We start from the raw sequence: 14,488 nt of genomic DNA, 5'->3' as shown, positions 1-14,488 counted from the left end.
TTTTCTCTTCAATAGTAATGCTTTTTTACTGACCACATGGAAGAATGTAGCTATTACTCAATCATGGTAGTATAGCACAAGACATTTTACTAGGAATGGCTTTAATATTTTTAATGCCATCCGACAGTTTCTTTAATTCAAATACTATTTCCATTTCTTTGGGATGTTCTGGGGTGATTTTTTTCACTGTTCCTATCCTGTTTATCAGGCATCTGATCTACAAATTGCAGCATATGCCTTCACATCTTTTGGCAAAAGGTTAACCAAGAAGAAGATGCTTCACCCTGATACATTTATTCAGCTGGCACTTCAGCTAGCCTATTACAGGCTCCATGGACGGTGAGGCCTATTCATTTCCCATTTTTGTAATGTTGTGGTCCTAGGGTATATGTGTATCTCTCATAGCAATTCCATCCAAACCCCTAGTATTTTTGCTCGCTTTTTTTTTATTGTGAAGATATCGTACAGAGGGTTGCCAATTATGTGGGCAAGGTAATGAGTACATTTCTTATCAAGCATTGTCACTTCCTTCTTGCTCACTTTTCCCCTAGTGCTCCAATCAGCAGTATTTTTTTTCTTTGTGCTTCCGTCAGTAGTATGTTAGAGTCCATTGCAACAGTTTCATCGATTTGCCTCTTAAAAATGACCACAATATTTACTTGGTATTCTGTCAGGGGGCTTGAACTCTGGCTAAGCACTTTCCCTGAGCTCCTTTTCACCACTTGAGCCACAGCTGCACTTCTAGCTGTTTTGCTTATTATTTGGAGATAAGATCTTGTCTCTGGGACTTTGGACTTTACTACCCTGGCTGGCTTCAAATCAGATGTCAGCTTCCTGAGTAGTTAAGATTGTAGGCATAAACCACTGGTACCTGGACCACATGGTATCTTAAATTTTTTTTAAAAAAAGAGAATGGCTTATGAGTCAGTGTAATTCAGATTGTTTGGTTTTCTTGCAACTTGTTTATAGGTTCATAAAAAGCTATGATTTTATAGCTTGTCCAATCTTTACCCGAAAAGAGAAGCTTATTGTACCTTTCTTCATTCTAGGCAGAAGTGGATCCTTTTGATCTTTTGTACAGTCTGAGAAGATCTGGGTGGGATAGTTAGACATTTACATGTATTATAATTACCAATAAAGGTGGGTTTAAGCCACCATATTTCTATTTTCTCATAATCTATTTTTAATCTTCCTTTGATATTAAAGTGGGTTTTGTTTCATTTTATATTCACTTTGAGCTATACTTTTTCTCTTTCTTTCTTTCTTTCTTTTTTTTAATGTGCCAGTCCTGTTTGAACTCAGCTTGAACTCAGGGCTTGGGTGATGTCCTGGAGCTTCTTTTGCTCAAGGCTAGCACTCTACCACTAGAGCCACAGTTCTGCTTCTAGCTGTTTTTGATACTTTAGTGGAATTAAAAAATCTCACAGACTTCCATGCTTAAGCTGGCTTTGAACCATGATCCTTAGATCTCAGTTTCCTGAGTAGTTAGGATTACAGGCATGAGTCACTGGCACCTGGATTTTTTTAATTAAAAAAATTATATTAGGGTTTAGAAAATGTACCTTTAACTTATTATTTTTATGTATTTCCACTTCAAATATAATGTAAGAAACTTAAATGTTTCTAATTTCCTTCAATCAGTCTTCATGTTGTCAGACATTTTACTTCTACAGGTGTTACACATTCTACAGTGCATTTTCAATACATTTACATAACCTATCTTATGTTTTATTGTGATAAACTCTGTATAACATAAAATTTGATGTTTTAATTACTTTTTTGGTGGCATTGGGATTTTTACTCAAGGTCTCACACTTGCTACACATGTAGTCTACCACATAATCATACACGCTGGGTCTTGTTTGTTTCAATCAGGTTTTAGATAGGGTTTTTTTTCCCCAGCGTTTACTTCAGAACATATCTTCCTTCCTTTGCTCCCCATTTATCTTAGATTGCAAATGCATGCCACCATGCCAAGCTGGTTGATTGAGATAAGAATTTCAACAACTTTTTTTTCCCAGGCTGCCCTTGACCTGCCATCTTCCCCAGATCCACCTCTGAGTAGCAGTTAGTACAGATACGCATCACCACATGTGACCAACCATTTTGACAATGTTAAAAAATGTACATTATGGTACATGTTCTTTAAACAAATTGAAAACACCTCCTTTGTGCTGAGAAGATAGGCATGAGCCAACATGCCCAGGCCTGTTCCTGTTTTTTTAACTGTCATGAATAGTGCTACATGCAAATTAACATATTAATAAGTCAGCGTGCTTTTTGGAGATTTGAATTCACACACTTTTCTGCTCTGAGTACCTTCAAACCATGATCCTCTGGATTCCAGCCTCTGGAGTAGCTAGAATTACAAATGTGATCCATTGGCGCATGCCCAAATTCTTGATTTCTATCTCCTTTGAACTGCTACTGTCTGCTTCAGTTATCTGCTGTGCTTCTAAGCAGCCTCTTTCTCCTTGGTTTCTTCACCTTTTAGCCTGTACTACTTATCAATAAGAAAATACCTCAAGAGAAGAGAGACAAGCTATTAGCCTCAGATTTCTGGATTTGCCTTTTGAGTTGAGATCTTGACTTCTCACATCCTGGCTTCCTTGTTAGCCTCAAACTTCAGTGTGGTTTCACAAGCCTAATAAAACTATTGAAAACCCTGTTCCGTTTCTTTGTCACTCATCAGTAAATTTCTGTTTAGTATGCAAACTTTCTGCTCATACATTTTTTGAAACATCGGATTCCTGAGGCAGGGGAACTAGCATTACATAAGTTATCTCACTTCAAGGTTTGTTCTCTCCAGATCTTAGTCTTCAAGTCCTGACTTCCTGACAGTTCTGATTTTTCCTGTTCTTCTTGCCAGTAGGATTATTTTGCTACAAGATAGCCTAGCATAGCTACCTTGAGAAATTTCACATAGTATCTATTGTAAGTTTCACTAGTTGTATTTAATTAGTATGTATCCTAAGTCTCTCACCCACTCCATCACTTTAATAACCCTTTCTCTTACTTTAGTATTTTGTTTGATGGAGAAACTAGGTCATTTCATGCTGTAGAGATTTCCTGACTATCTCCACAGTCTCCTTGTATTTTCTGTAAACAAATAGTTAAAGAATTAAGAATCAGAGTCAGCTGAGCACTGGTGGCTTATACCTGTAATCCTAGCTACTCAGGAGGCTGAGATCTGAGGATCACAATTCAAAGCCAGCCCAGGTAGGAAAGTGCCCTCTGTGACGTTGAGACTTTTATCTCCAATTAGCCAGCAGAGAACCCTAAGTGGAGCTGAGGCTCAAATTGATAGAGTGCTACCCTTGAGCATAAAAGCTCAGATACCTGAGTTTAGGCCCCACGACTGCCAAAAAAAGAGAAAAGAATCAGTTCTTTCTTTTGTTATTTTTATGACAATAAATCAATGGCTAATGTTTTATGTTTCATAATTATCAGCTAGCATCCATTATAAATTTTTCTCCCTGCATTTTCGTTACGTTGTTTTTTATCTTCTTATTCATTATTTTATATTTTTCATTTCATTTGGGGAGGGATCTCATTATGTTATATAGGTTGGTTGTGAGCTCCTACACTAAAGTAATCCTGATGCTCCTGCCTCAGCTTCAGTGAGTGCTAGAATGGCAGATGGGCCAGGCTCAGCTTCTTCTCTAAGTGCTTTAAGGAATCATTAATGGTTATTGCCCAGATTCATTATTTACACAGTGATGATGCTTTATCATTTACTTTTACTGCTCTTAATTTTAGTTTTAATTTTCTTTCTTTCTGTATTTTGAGACAAGGTCTTGCCCAAGCTAAGGGTAGTCTTAAAATCCTGGGCTCAAGCCGTCCTCCAGCCTTAGCCTTCCCAGTAGCTGAGACTCTCTGCCCTGCTAGTCTGAGTGTTTGTTGTGTTTTATGTTTTTAAGAAGAACGTTAGGTTAGCGCTGTTCAAAACTTTTATTAACGCTTTTTTTTTCACGCTTGGAGAGGACATTGACGTAGAGATATTAAACCAGTGAGGCTCAGCAATATGTGAGCTTCCTAGTGCTTCACTCAGAACATTCAGCCTCACTCTGTGTCACGTCATGATTTAACCACTGGGAAACTGAGAGCACTTTGTATCTAAAATTATGTGTCACTCATCAGCTGAGAAAACAGAAATCCCTCTGGGGAACTTAATGCTTCTACTTAATTTTGTTCATCTATGTTCTATATGAAAAAGCAAAGGCCTCGATCTCTGTATAATCTATTTCTGGATGACAAATCACCCTAAAACTGAGTGGCTTAGACTGTAATGCTTGTTATGAACATTGTCTACAGATCAGTGATCTGAGTGCAGTTTAGCTGGGTATTCATCTCATGGTATGTGGTCAGAATGTTGGCCAGGGCAGTGTTTTCATCTGCAAGCTCTCTTAGGCAGGATCTATGTCCAAGTTCATGCACAGGTTGTCACCTGGGCCTCTCCACAGGGTGGGTCCCAGCATAGCACTGGCTTTCATTAGAGCAAGGCAGTAGCAGGAACACAGCTCTTTTTGAGCCTGATTTCAAACATGATATTTCATCACTTTGTCTCTATATTCTCTCCCTTAGAAGCAAGTCACTCAATCTAGTCTATACTAAGCGTGTACCGGAGCATAAATAGCAAGAAATGTGGCTTATTCATGGTTATCTTGGAGACTGACTACCATACACTTCATTATATATAACCTAATGGTGTTTGAAATAGTCCATATTATTAGATGGTTTTGAAAATAGCTTTTTTTTTTTACAAGTCTTAACTGTAGTTTGAATTGCGCGGCCTAGTTTCTGAGCAAAGTTAGCTTTATTAAATAGCTGTATTTTTCATAACATTAAAGCATTTTATTATTTATGATACACCTGGCATATTGTTTTTATAGCCCTGGTTGCTGCTATGAAACAGCCATGACAAGGTTCTTTTATCATGGCCGCACAGAGACGGTGAGGTCATGCACTGTAGAGGCCGTCAACTGGTGTCAGTCCATGCAGGACCCTTCTGCCAGTGTGAGTATTGGGAAAGGATCGGCAGGATTGGTAGGATTTGTTTAATTATCCTAGAGGAATGAAGACCCTTAGATAATTAACTTCTTTGCTTCAGTTCCCCTGGGTCATTAAAATTACTTAAAAGCATTTTTCTCTGAAATGTTCAAAGCATCTGTACATTTGCCAGTAAGATGTGCACTGAGAAAAAACTAAGAAACATGGACCAGAAGAGAGGCTTAGTTTGTGCCATTTTCTAAGCAAGTGTTTTCACTGTGAATATTTCAGTAAAATGCTGCCAGAATTCTCCTTTTGAGAATGCCTTTGAAGGGAAACTTATTTTCATGTGCTAGAATGTTTTTGACATGACAGATTCTAGTCTTGTCTCTAATCCCTAGAACCAGAAAAGGTATGTATGTGATGTATGTTGTTAGGTAATTAGAAAATAGTGTATTTCTTCTTTTTTTTTAGTTTTGTTGAACATTATATATGTGTGTATTAGTTTATTTTATTTTCATAGAAATTCTTGATTGTCATTTTTTTAGTTATGCTTTCACTTTCACATCACAATAGTTACTGTTTTTGTATTTATTGATGTCACTTACAAGTTCCTATTTCCCTATCCCAGGAGAGAAGTAATAAAAAAAAACCAGGGCTAATATGAAGAAAAGTCAATGGAACTTTTTTTTTTTGTCAGTTGTGGTAGGGCTTGAACTCAGGGCCTGGGTGCTATTCCTGAGCTCTTTTACTCAATGCTAGTGCTGGACTACTTTGAGCTACAGTGCCACTGTTGGTTTTCTTGTGGTTAATTGGAGATAAGAGTTTTATGCGGCTTCCCTGCCCAGGTTGGCTTCAAACTGTGATCCTTTGATCTCCGCCTCCTGATTAGCTAGGATAACAGGTGTGAGCCACTGGTTCCTGCCTGGCTATTAGGGAAAGACAGAAGCCTGGGCTTTAGTTCTACCTAGAAACTGTTTCTCTTCCAGATTACCAAAATTCTGATTTCAACAAATTCAGAAGTTTTTTTTTTTTGTTTAATTAGGTTTTTTATTAGTTGTTTTGAAAACTTGATTTCTTGATTGATAGTATCTCATCCTGTTTTTTCTTTCTTTTTTTTTTTAACACAGCTTGTTGAGCAACGACAGAACATGTTAAAAGCATTTGCAAAGCATGATAAAATGATGAAAGATTGCTCAGCTGGAAAAGGTACTTGTGTTGGAATTATTATGACTTTTAAAAACTCTTTTGAATTGAAGATTGTTTTCTAACTTTAGATTTGTGGTTTCACTGCAGGATTTGACCGGCACCTTTTAGGGCTTCTTCTCATAGCCAAAGAGGAAGGCCTTCCTGTTCCAGAACTTTTTAAGGATCCACTTTTCTCTAGAAGGTAGCAGTAGTGTAACATTTTGTAACTTATAACAATCAGGATCTGTTTTTCTGAATGTTAAAAGATGCATTTTACTCATAAACTGACATGTGAAGAAAAACTTTTTCAAAATCTTAAGAGGAGCCAAACACTGGTGGCTCATTCCTATGATCCTAGCTACTCAGGAGGCTGAGATCTGACAATTGTGGTTTGAAGCCAATCCAGGCAAGAAAGTTTGTGAGACTCTTAGCTATGATTAACCACCATAAAACCAGAAGTGAGGCTGTGACTCAAAGTGGTAGAATACTAGCCTTGAGCAAGAAAGCCCAGTGCTCAGGCCCTGAGTTCAAGTCCCACAACCAACCAAAAATAAAAATAAAGAAGAGAAACACTACAAGACTCTTTAGGCCTAATCAAACATCTTTTCTTGGTGCCATACAGTGGAGGAGGTGGAAATTTTGTTCTCTCAACGAGTCTGGTTGGTTATCTACGAGTCCAAGGAGTGGTGGTTCCCATGGTACACAATGGATATGGATTTTTCTACCACATCAGAGATGACAGGTAAAATATTCCATTTGTTATTTGAATATTTTTCTTATGGTATGACTCTGATTTTGTAGTCATTTGCTGCTTGTTGCATCAGTAACTATTTTTTCACCACATAGAAATTTCTTGTATATTTCTATATCTCAATCCTGCTTTTGAGATACTTAGACCAGTTTTTTTTTAAGGGATTTTGTTATTGTTGTTTCAAGTTACTTCAGTGATCATGTCCTCATCCTCCAAATCAGTGCCTTCTTTATCATGTTTGTCATGTACAAGCTATTTTATAGCAAGTTCAGTTAAAATTTGTACATACACTTGGCCTGCCATGTCTGGGTGCTTTGCACCTGCAGGCTGAAGACAGCGGTGGGCTTGGAGGTAATTCAGCTGCAGCACAGAGAGCTGAAATGGTAGTATGAGGCACATATTTTAGTTGCTTGTGTGTTGTTTTTATACTTTCCCCTTAAAAGATTTTACATTCGGCACCTTTTCAAAATGTTATCATCAGGTTCCATGTTGAGTATTTTACAGGCAGTACTTATTATTGATGGCCTCTGACCCCTTGGATTATGAATTCCCATGGTGATCACCTGGTACACCTCAGTACACCCATTAAAGCTAAATGTTAAAGACTGGAGATAGATCTTAGTTTTTTCAAATGAAGAGTCAGAACTAAGTCAGTCATAGAACATTAGTAAGCATTCCAGTATGTCCCATGATAATTTTGTGTTCTATACAGTGATATGAGTTCAGGCCACATCATATACTTTGGCTCTCTGATTTCTAGAAAACTCATCCTTTTTTTTGCCAGTCCTAGGGCTTTTGCCAGTCCTTAGGGCCTTGGGCACTGTGTCTGACCCTCTTTGTGCTCAAGGCTAGCGCTTTACCACTTGAGCCGGGGTGTCCCTTCCAGCTTTTTTTTTTTTTGGTAGTTTATTGGAGGTAAGAGTCTCATGGACTTTTCTGCCTGGGCTGGCTTGGAACTATGATCCTCAGATCTCAGCCTCCTAAGTAGATAGGATTATAGGCCAGCGCCCAGCTTCTACTCGTTAAAAATTTTAATTTGTTTTATTTAACACAACATATGTAAAAGGAATAATAGTACTTAAACATGTAATCAACATTAAAATTGATTGGTAAAAATACTTGCATTTTCTTTTTTCATGTGACAGCTTGAATTTTCAGTATGTTTTTCACATTTAGAGCATATCTCAATTAGATCTAGTCATAGTTCATGTTATCAGTAGTTATATGTAGTTAATACTATACTACAACATACTATATTATATTGTAGTATATTATATTAATATTAGATAGTCTCCATGAACTCATATCCAATAAAAGTGGTAACATTTGGAAGATCTGTTTAATTCAAGTAGCTAAGATTTTTCCAAACAAGCAATATATATATATATGTGCATGTACATATATGTATATATATGCACACATATATACATATGTACACATATATATACACATACATATATGTATATATGCACATATATACGTATATGTATATATAATGTTACAAAAATTATGTGTAGATAAAATTTACACTTAAACTTGTACAAGAAACCAGTGAATTTAACAGAAAAGATGTTAGAAAACTCTACTTATAATATCCCTAGAGTAAAACTTCTGTTTGCTCTTTCAGGAACTATTTAGTGGGTCTTACAATGTGCCAGATATTGTTTTGGGTACTAAGAACAAAAGACAGACAAGATATTCCTTTTTATATTTTTTATTTTCTACTTAGAGATAATCAAAAGCAAACAAATAAGCAAATGCAACTTTAAACAGTGCCGTGTGAGAAATAAGCAAATTGTGCTAATAGAGGTTAACTGCTAGGTGAAGCAGGGCTTCATTCAATGTGGCTAGGGATATCTCTGAAGAATAAAACCTTGATGTTAAAGATAAGTGAATTAATAAGGTTAAACCAGAAAACAGCTGTTGAATCTGACTGCTGCTTACTTACCAAGTCCAGTGCTATCACCCAAGGCACCATGTTCTTTCTTTCAATCTATTCATCAGGTTCCTTGCCTCCACCTGTGTTTCCTTATTAACCACTGAAGTCCCATTGTTGTCAAACTATAGCTCATTTCCCATGACCTTCCCATTTCACTTAGAGTGAAATCCAAAGTCCTATAAGATCTGTGCAGTCTAGTTCTCTTAGTCTTTATGTTCTACAATTTACCGACTCATGTCCTGTAGCCACGCTGGCCTTCTTGTCCAAGTAAGCTCCCTTCTCAAGGCATTCACTGTGAATTTCCTCTGCATAGTGTTCTCTTCCTTGACACATACCCAGTTATCACCTCTTCATACAGATATATGTTCATCGTCATCTCATTTGAGAGGCCTCATGTGGCTATCAAAAATAGTACCTTATCTCCCTTACACATACTTGCTGCTTTTCCTTTACTAATATGCTTATGTGTGTAGATTTACAATTTATATAAAAATTTGCAGGTATAATATATATTTTTCATTCCTAGAAAATAAATTCCATAAGAACAAAGTTTGGTTATATCCTCAACTTTGTAAATATGAGGCAGACAGCAATTGTTTTCAGAATAACTGGTTGAACATAAATATTCAGTCCTGGGATAAGAAAGACCTGGAAAGCCAGGTGATGGTGGCTAATTCCTGTTATACTAGCTATGTATACTAGCTTGAGATCTGAGGCTTATAGTTAGTTGGAAGCCAGCCCAGACAAGAACATCTGTGAGACTTTTATCTTCAATTAGACACCAAAAAGCTGGAAGTGGAGCTGTGGCCTAAGTGGTAAAGCACCATCCTTGAGCAAGATAGTGAAGAGACAATGCAGAAGCATGGAGAAAAATAAATTGAAGAAATTAGGAAGGGTCTTTCTTTGTATTTTGTTGACATAAAGGAATATCTGAAACTTGGTGAATTATAAAGGAAAGAGGTTACATTAGCTCAGAGTTCTGTAGTCTGTGAAGTCCTAGGTCATTCTACATTTATTGAGGGCCTCATGTGACTTCACCTTGTGGCAGGAATGGAAAGGCTAGGGGGAACATGAGGAACATGCAAGGGGTGGTCTTACTTTATGAAAACATCTCTTAAAGGAACCAGCCCCGATGCCCCTTAGTAGAGGAATGGCTCAAGAAAATGTGATGTGATGTGATGTGTGTGTGTGTGTGTGTGTGTGTGTGTGTGTGTGTGTAAAATATGATTATGTGCCTCCACCAGAAAGAATGACACCACCACATTTGTTAGGAAATGGAAAGACTTAGAAGAAATTTTATTAAGTGAAGTAAGCCAGAACCAAAGAAACATAGGTCCCATGGTTTTTCTTATTTGCGATAACTAGTATACATCTAGGATAATCTTACCAGACAAGCAGAAAAGGTCAAAAGCATGTACATAAGACCATATAAGATGATGCTAAGTGAAATGAACTCCAAGATAGGGACATAAAAAGTTGTTCTTTGAGCCGGGCACTGGTGGCTCACGCCTGTAATCCTAGCTACTCAGGAGGCTGAGATCTGAGGATCGCTGTTCAAAGCCAGCCCGGGCAGGAAAGACTGTGAGACTCCTATCTCCAATAAACCACCAGAAAACCGGAAGTGGCGCTGTAGCTCCAGTGGTAGAGCGCTCGCCTTGAGCTGAAGAGCTGAGGGACAGCGCCCAGGCCCAGAGTTCAAGCCCCACGACCGACCAAAAAAAAAAAAGTTGTTCTTTCTCGCTGTTGTTTTTTATTTACTATGTGATTTTTTTTTTTGCTTCTTTTGTATGTTCTTCCCCCGTGGTATAACCCCTGTTGTCACTGTATTGATTCTAGTGTCCTGCATCTTGTATATACATTTTTCTAATTTGGGGAGGGTAAGGGAAATGACAAAATGCTGAAACAAGGATACAGTTTGACCAATTGTAACAATGAGATGTACAAGACACTATGTTGAGAACTTTACAACTTGGGTGGGGGACGGAGGAGGTGCGGAGGTAGGGAGGGGAAGGGATGGTAGAGGAAAAACAAAGGAGGGGGTAGCAATGCTTTATAGGAAACGTACTCACTACCTTAGTTATATAAAAGTAATCCCTCAGTACAGTATCTTTCCAATAATATAATATACATATATTATATATAATAAATACATATAATATATAGATATATTTTTTCATCCCTACTGTCAGTGTTGAGATTTGGTGGAATCTTATATATAAGATCTTATATTACACCAAATCTCAACACTGACAGTAGGGATGAAATTGCTTTATGAGTTAAAAGGAGGGGATTAACCCACATCAGACCAAAGCAGAAAGTAGGGGTGAGGATGACTTGAACAATGTTGATAAAGAAGGTGGAAGGAAGTGGAAGGTTTGAGATATACTTTGGAATTAGAACCAGTATGCTGGTAGATTGCTGTTTATGATGGGGGCATTTACTCAGATGGAGAATATTAAGGGAGGAGGTTTTGGAGGCAGGTCAGGGTAGAGTCAAGTGTGATGTTTTGTACATGCTTAAAAAGCAAAAAACAGTGACCAATAATGTTAGGAAACACTATTTCTTCCTTGAGCTCAGAGAAGCCAGACTTCTCCCATTTATTTCAGCAAATTTTCTCACTTGTCAGATACAGGATTTTCTATCCAAAAATCTTGTCATGGTAGAACACTGTACCAGATCAGCATCTCTCTGGTTCTTTTAGTTCTTTTACCACTTACCTGTCACTATCTTTTGTGTTTTAATTGCTTCCCTTTAAAAAAGTTCAAGTTATATTAAAAACATGAATCTCATCTTCTAATTTATTCCGAAAGCACATTTTAGGAAGGAAGGTGATTTTGCTGTTGTTGTTCTATTTTGAACACAGTAAGACACCTTGTTCCAGAAGCCTCTTGGGTTATTTTTTGTTCCCTTTTGTTCTTAGGCTCTAGCCACCTAGTGAGTTGGGGTTCCCTAGCATTTTGTATAAATATTACATCACTTTGTATATTTGTATAAATATTACCTCACTTTTAGCTATGTCAGGTGACATATACCTAACATCATCAGGAATCACAGTTCATGTCTGAACAGCTGGATAAAATAAAGGTACTGGCTAGTTCTATCTGCCCTCCAGATTTTGAACCTAATGTATCATCACTCCTCATTTTTTTCATTTGTACTTCACAGGTTTGTTGTGGCTTGTACAGCCTGGAAATCTTGTCCAGAGACCGATGCAGAAAAGCTAGTTCAGATGATTTTTCGTTCTTTCCATGATATGATACACCTAATGAACGCTGCTCATCTCTAGGGTCTGTGCACTTACCAGCTGTGTCATTGAACTGAGTACTGAAAGAAGGTGGTGATCCTGGATGGAGGGGATGTTGACTTAAATTTCTCATGTGTAGAAATGATTAGAATAATGCTCTCTAACTTTTTTTTCTGCCACTGAAGGTAGAAATACTTTAAAGCTTCTCAGTGCAGCAGCAATGCAAAACTATGATATAGCAAATAGAGAACTATGCAATGTGCAAAATAAGCCTCAACAATGCAAATCTATGAATTTTAACAATGCAAAATTTTAACTTTTAGATAACTTTGTTGGTACTTGTATAGGTTACAGATTCTCTCTGAAGATCATTATTATTGTTATGTCTGTCTTTCAAGCACTTTAACATTTCCTAATTGCCAAAGGGTATGAGTACATAACTGGATGCTGTTTTCCCTGACATCAGTGCCTTCCACACTCATCACATGAATATAAGCCTATTGGGTTTGATGGGAAATCACTATAATTCAATGGTTATCCAAAATGGTTTATGGACAGATAATTAGATTGCGGTAGAGGGATTTATACCTGCTCTCTATCACACACACATGAAAAAATCCTAAAAGCTATTATGTTCTTGTGATTAGTTTCATGAGTGTAACAATATCACTGACACTTAAGAATAATTTTAGTGATTTTTAAAAGGTTAAATTTTGAATCAGATTCTCAGGACTTTAAAGTTGTTTTCTTCATGTTGTTCAACTGTGTAGATTGTATTCTCAGAAAATCACCCCAATCATATGTGTGTGTGTGCATGTGTATATATACATACATATATATATATATATATATATATACACATACATACTAGTTTTGTGTTTGAAAAAGTGATTGCTTTGTATGTCATGGTCTCAATTAAATATTATTGTTTAATAAACAGTCAAAACTTAGAATCTTCAACTTTCTCATGATTTGCCATTTCATCGTGCCTGGTTAGATATTTTTCAGTTGGCCTTGTCTAGATTTGTTTATATATCTGATGACTGCAGTTGGAAGGTCTAGGTGGGCCTCACTCACTGGGACTTCATGAGTAGGACTCTGTCTCCTTATGTGGTCTCACATCATTGAGGTTACTCAAGACTGTGTATCTGTACTTGGTAGTGAGAGTGTTCTGAGAGGTAAAGATGAAAACTACCAAGTTTCTTATGCCTGTGTTCTGAATTACAAAAGGTAATTTCACTTCTGTATTCTCTTGCCTGAGTAAGGACCCAAAATAGAAGTCCAGACTCAAGAGCTGGGAGAATATCACCTCTTGATAAGAACAAAGTTACTATTGAAAGAATGTGCATAGAAGGCATGACCACTCATTTTAATATAGATTATACTATGCTTAATATACCTTCAGATATTTTATGTTTTAGATTTGATAAGGATTGATTTTATTATTATAACTGACACATAAACCCTTTATACTGGGCCAGGTTCTGTCTTGAGAAGTATTTCTTGGTGATAATATAAATAGCTGACTCCTAGTGCATTCTGATACATCTTTCTCAGTTACAATAGATTGACTAAAAATTGAAATCTGAATTTTTTGCTTTCAAGTTTTGTAGACTAGATAGCCAGGAGAGTTACAATAATTTGGTTGGTTGAAATAATGTCTAGTAAGTTGGGCATTTTGGAAGCTGTATCCCTATAGAGAGACTTTTATTTTTGTCTTAATATGGTTCAGCAATTGTCCTGAAGTTGAAAATCACCTGGGTTCCTTTTAAAAAAAAATAGATTCCTAGGGGCTGGGAAGGTAGCTCAGTGGTAGAGCGCTTGCCTTGCATGCCTGAGGCCCTGGGTTTGATTCCTCAGCACCACATAAGCAAAAAGAAAAAAGCTGGAAGTGGCACTGTGGCTCAAGTGGTAGAGCGCTAGCCTTGAGCTGAAGAGCTTAGGGACAGCGCCCAGGCCCAGAGTTCAGGCCCCACGACTGGACCCCTCTTCCCCCCGCCAAAAAAAAAAAAAAAAAGATTCCCAGGTCTTAGTCTAGACCCTAAGTCAGAGTGTAAGAGGGCAGATTTTTTTCATGATCATTCTTAGGCAGGTATGAGAATAATTACATAGGAACAGGTAAAGTACTGCTCACTTGGACTCAGTGTACTGGTGTATTCTTTTTCCATATGACGTCTGTTCTGAAATTCTACTCACCTATGTACATAGTTACTTTTGAAAAATTCTTAGAGAGTATCTGAATTTTTTATAGAAAACTAGGTTTTATAGTTGACTAACTGAAAGACCTGTTACAGCAATGTGAATTGATACTGCTGTAGGCAATTGGAGAAAGAAATGGGAAATTACAGAGAAAATAAATACATGTCATTGTGAATAG

The 14,488-nt window shown here is 37.2% G+C and overlaps 1 protein-coding gene across 2 annotated transcripts in view; it reads left to right on the top strand.

Annotated features, from left to right (window-relative positions):
• The window catches only part of Crot (carnitine O-octanoyltransferase), a 32,143-nt gene extending 19,075 nt beyond the window's left edge, over positions 1 to 13,068 (top strand). For both annotated transcript variants that reach the window (XM_042684624.1, XM_042684625.1), the window contains exons 13-18: positions 209 to 339; positions 4,893 to 5,016; positions 6,120 to 6,198; positions 6,286 to 6,379; positions 6,800 to 6,919; positions 12,033 to 13,068. In XM_042684624.1, coding sequence (XP_042540558.1) covers positions 209 to 339; positions 4,893 to 5,016; positions 6,120 to 6,198; positions 6,286 to 6,379; positions 6,800 to 6,919; positions 12,033 to 12,153 — 669 coding nt within the window. In that variant the 3' untranslated portion in view covers positions 12,154 to 13,068. The remainder of the gene's footprint in view (positions 1 to 208; positions 340 to 4,892; positions 5,017 to 6,119; positions 6,199 to 6,285; positions 6,380 to 6,799; positions 6,920 to 12,032) is intronic.
• The last annotated feature ends 1,420 nt before the right edge of the window (positions 13,069 to 14,488 follow it).

Source organism: Dipodomys spectabilis, unplaced genomic scaffold, assembly GCF_019054845.1.
Source record: "Dipodomys spectabilis isolate Male_0828 unplaced genomic scaffold, ASM1905484v1 ptg000089l, whole genome shotgun sequence".
NCBI classification, from domain to species: Eukaryota; Metazoa; Chordata; class Mammalia; order Rodentia; family Heteromyidae; genus Dipodomys; species Dipodomys spectabilis.
Note: the sequence above shows the minus strand (reverse complement) of the source record. Positions and strands in the feature narration are given on the sequence as shown.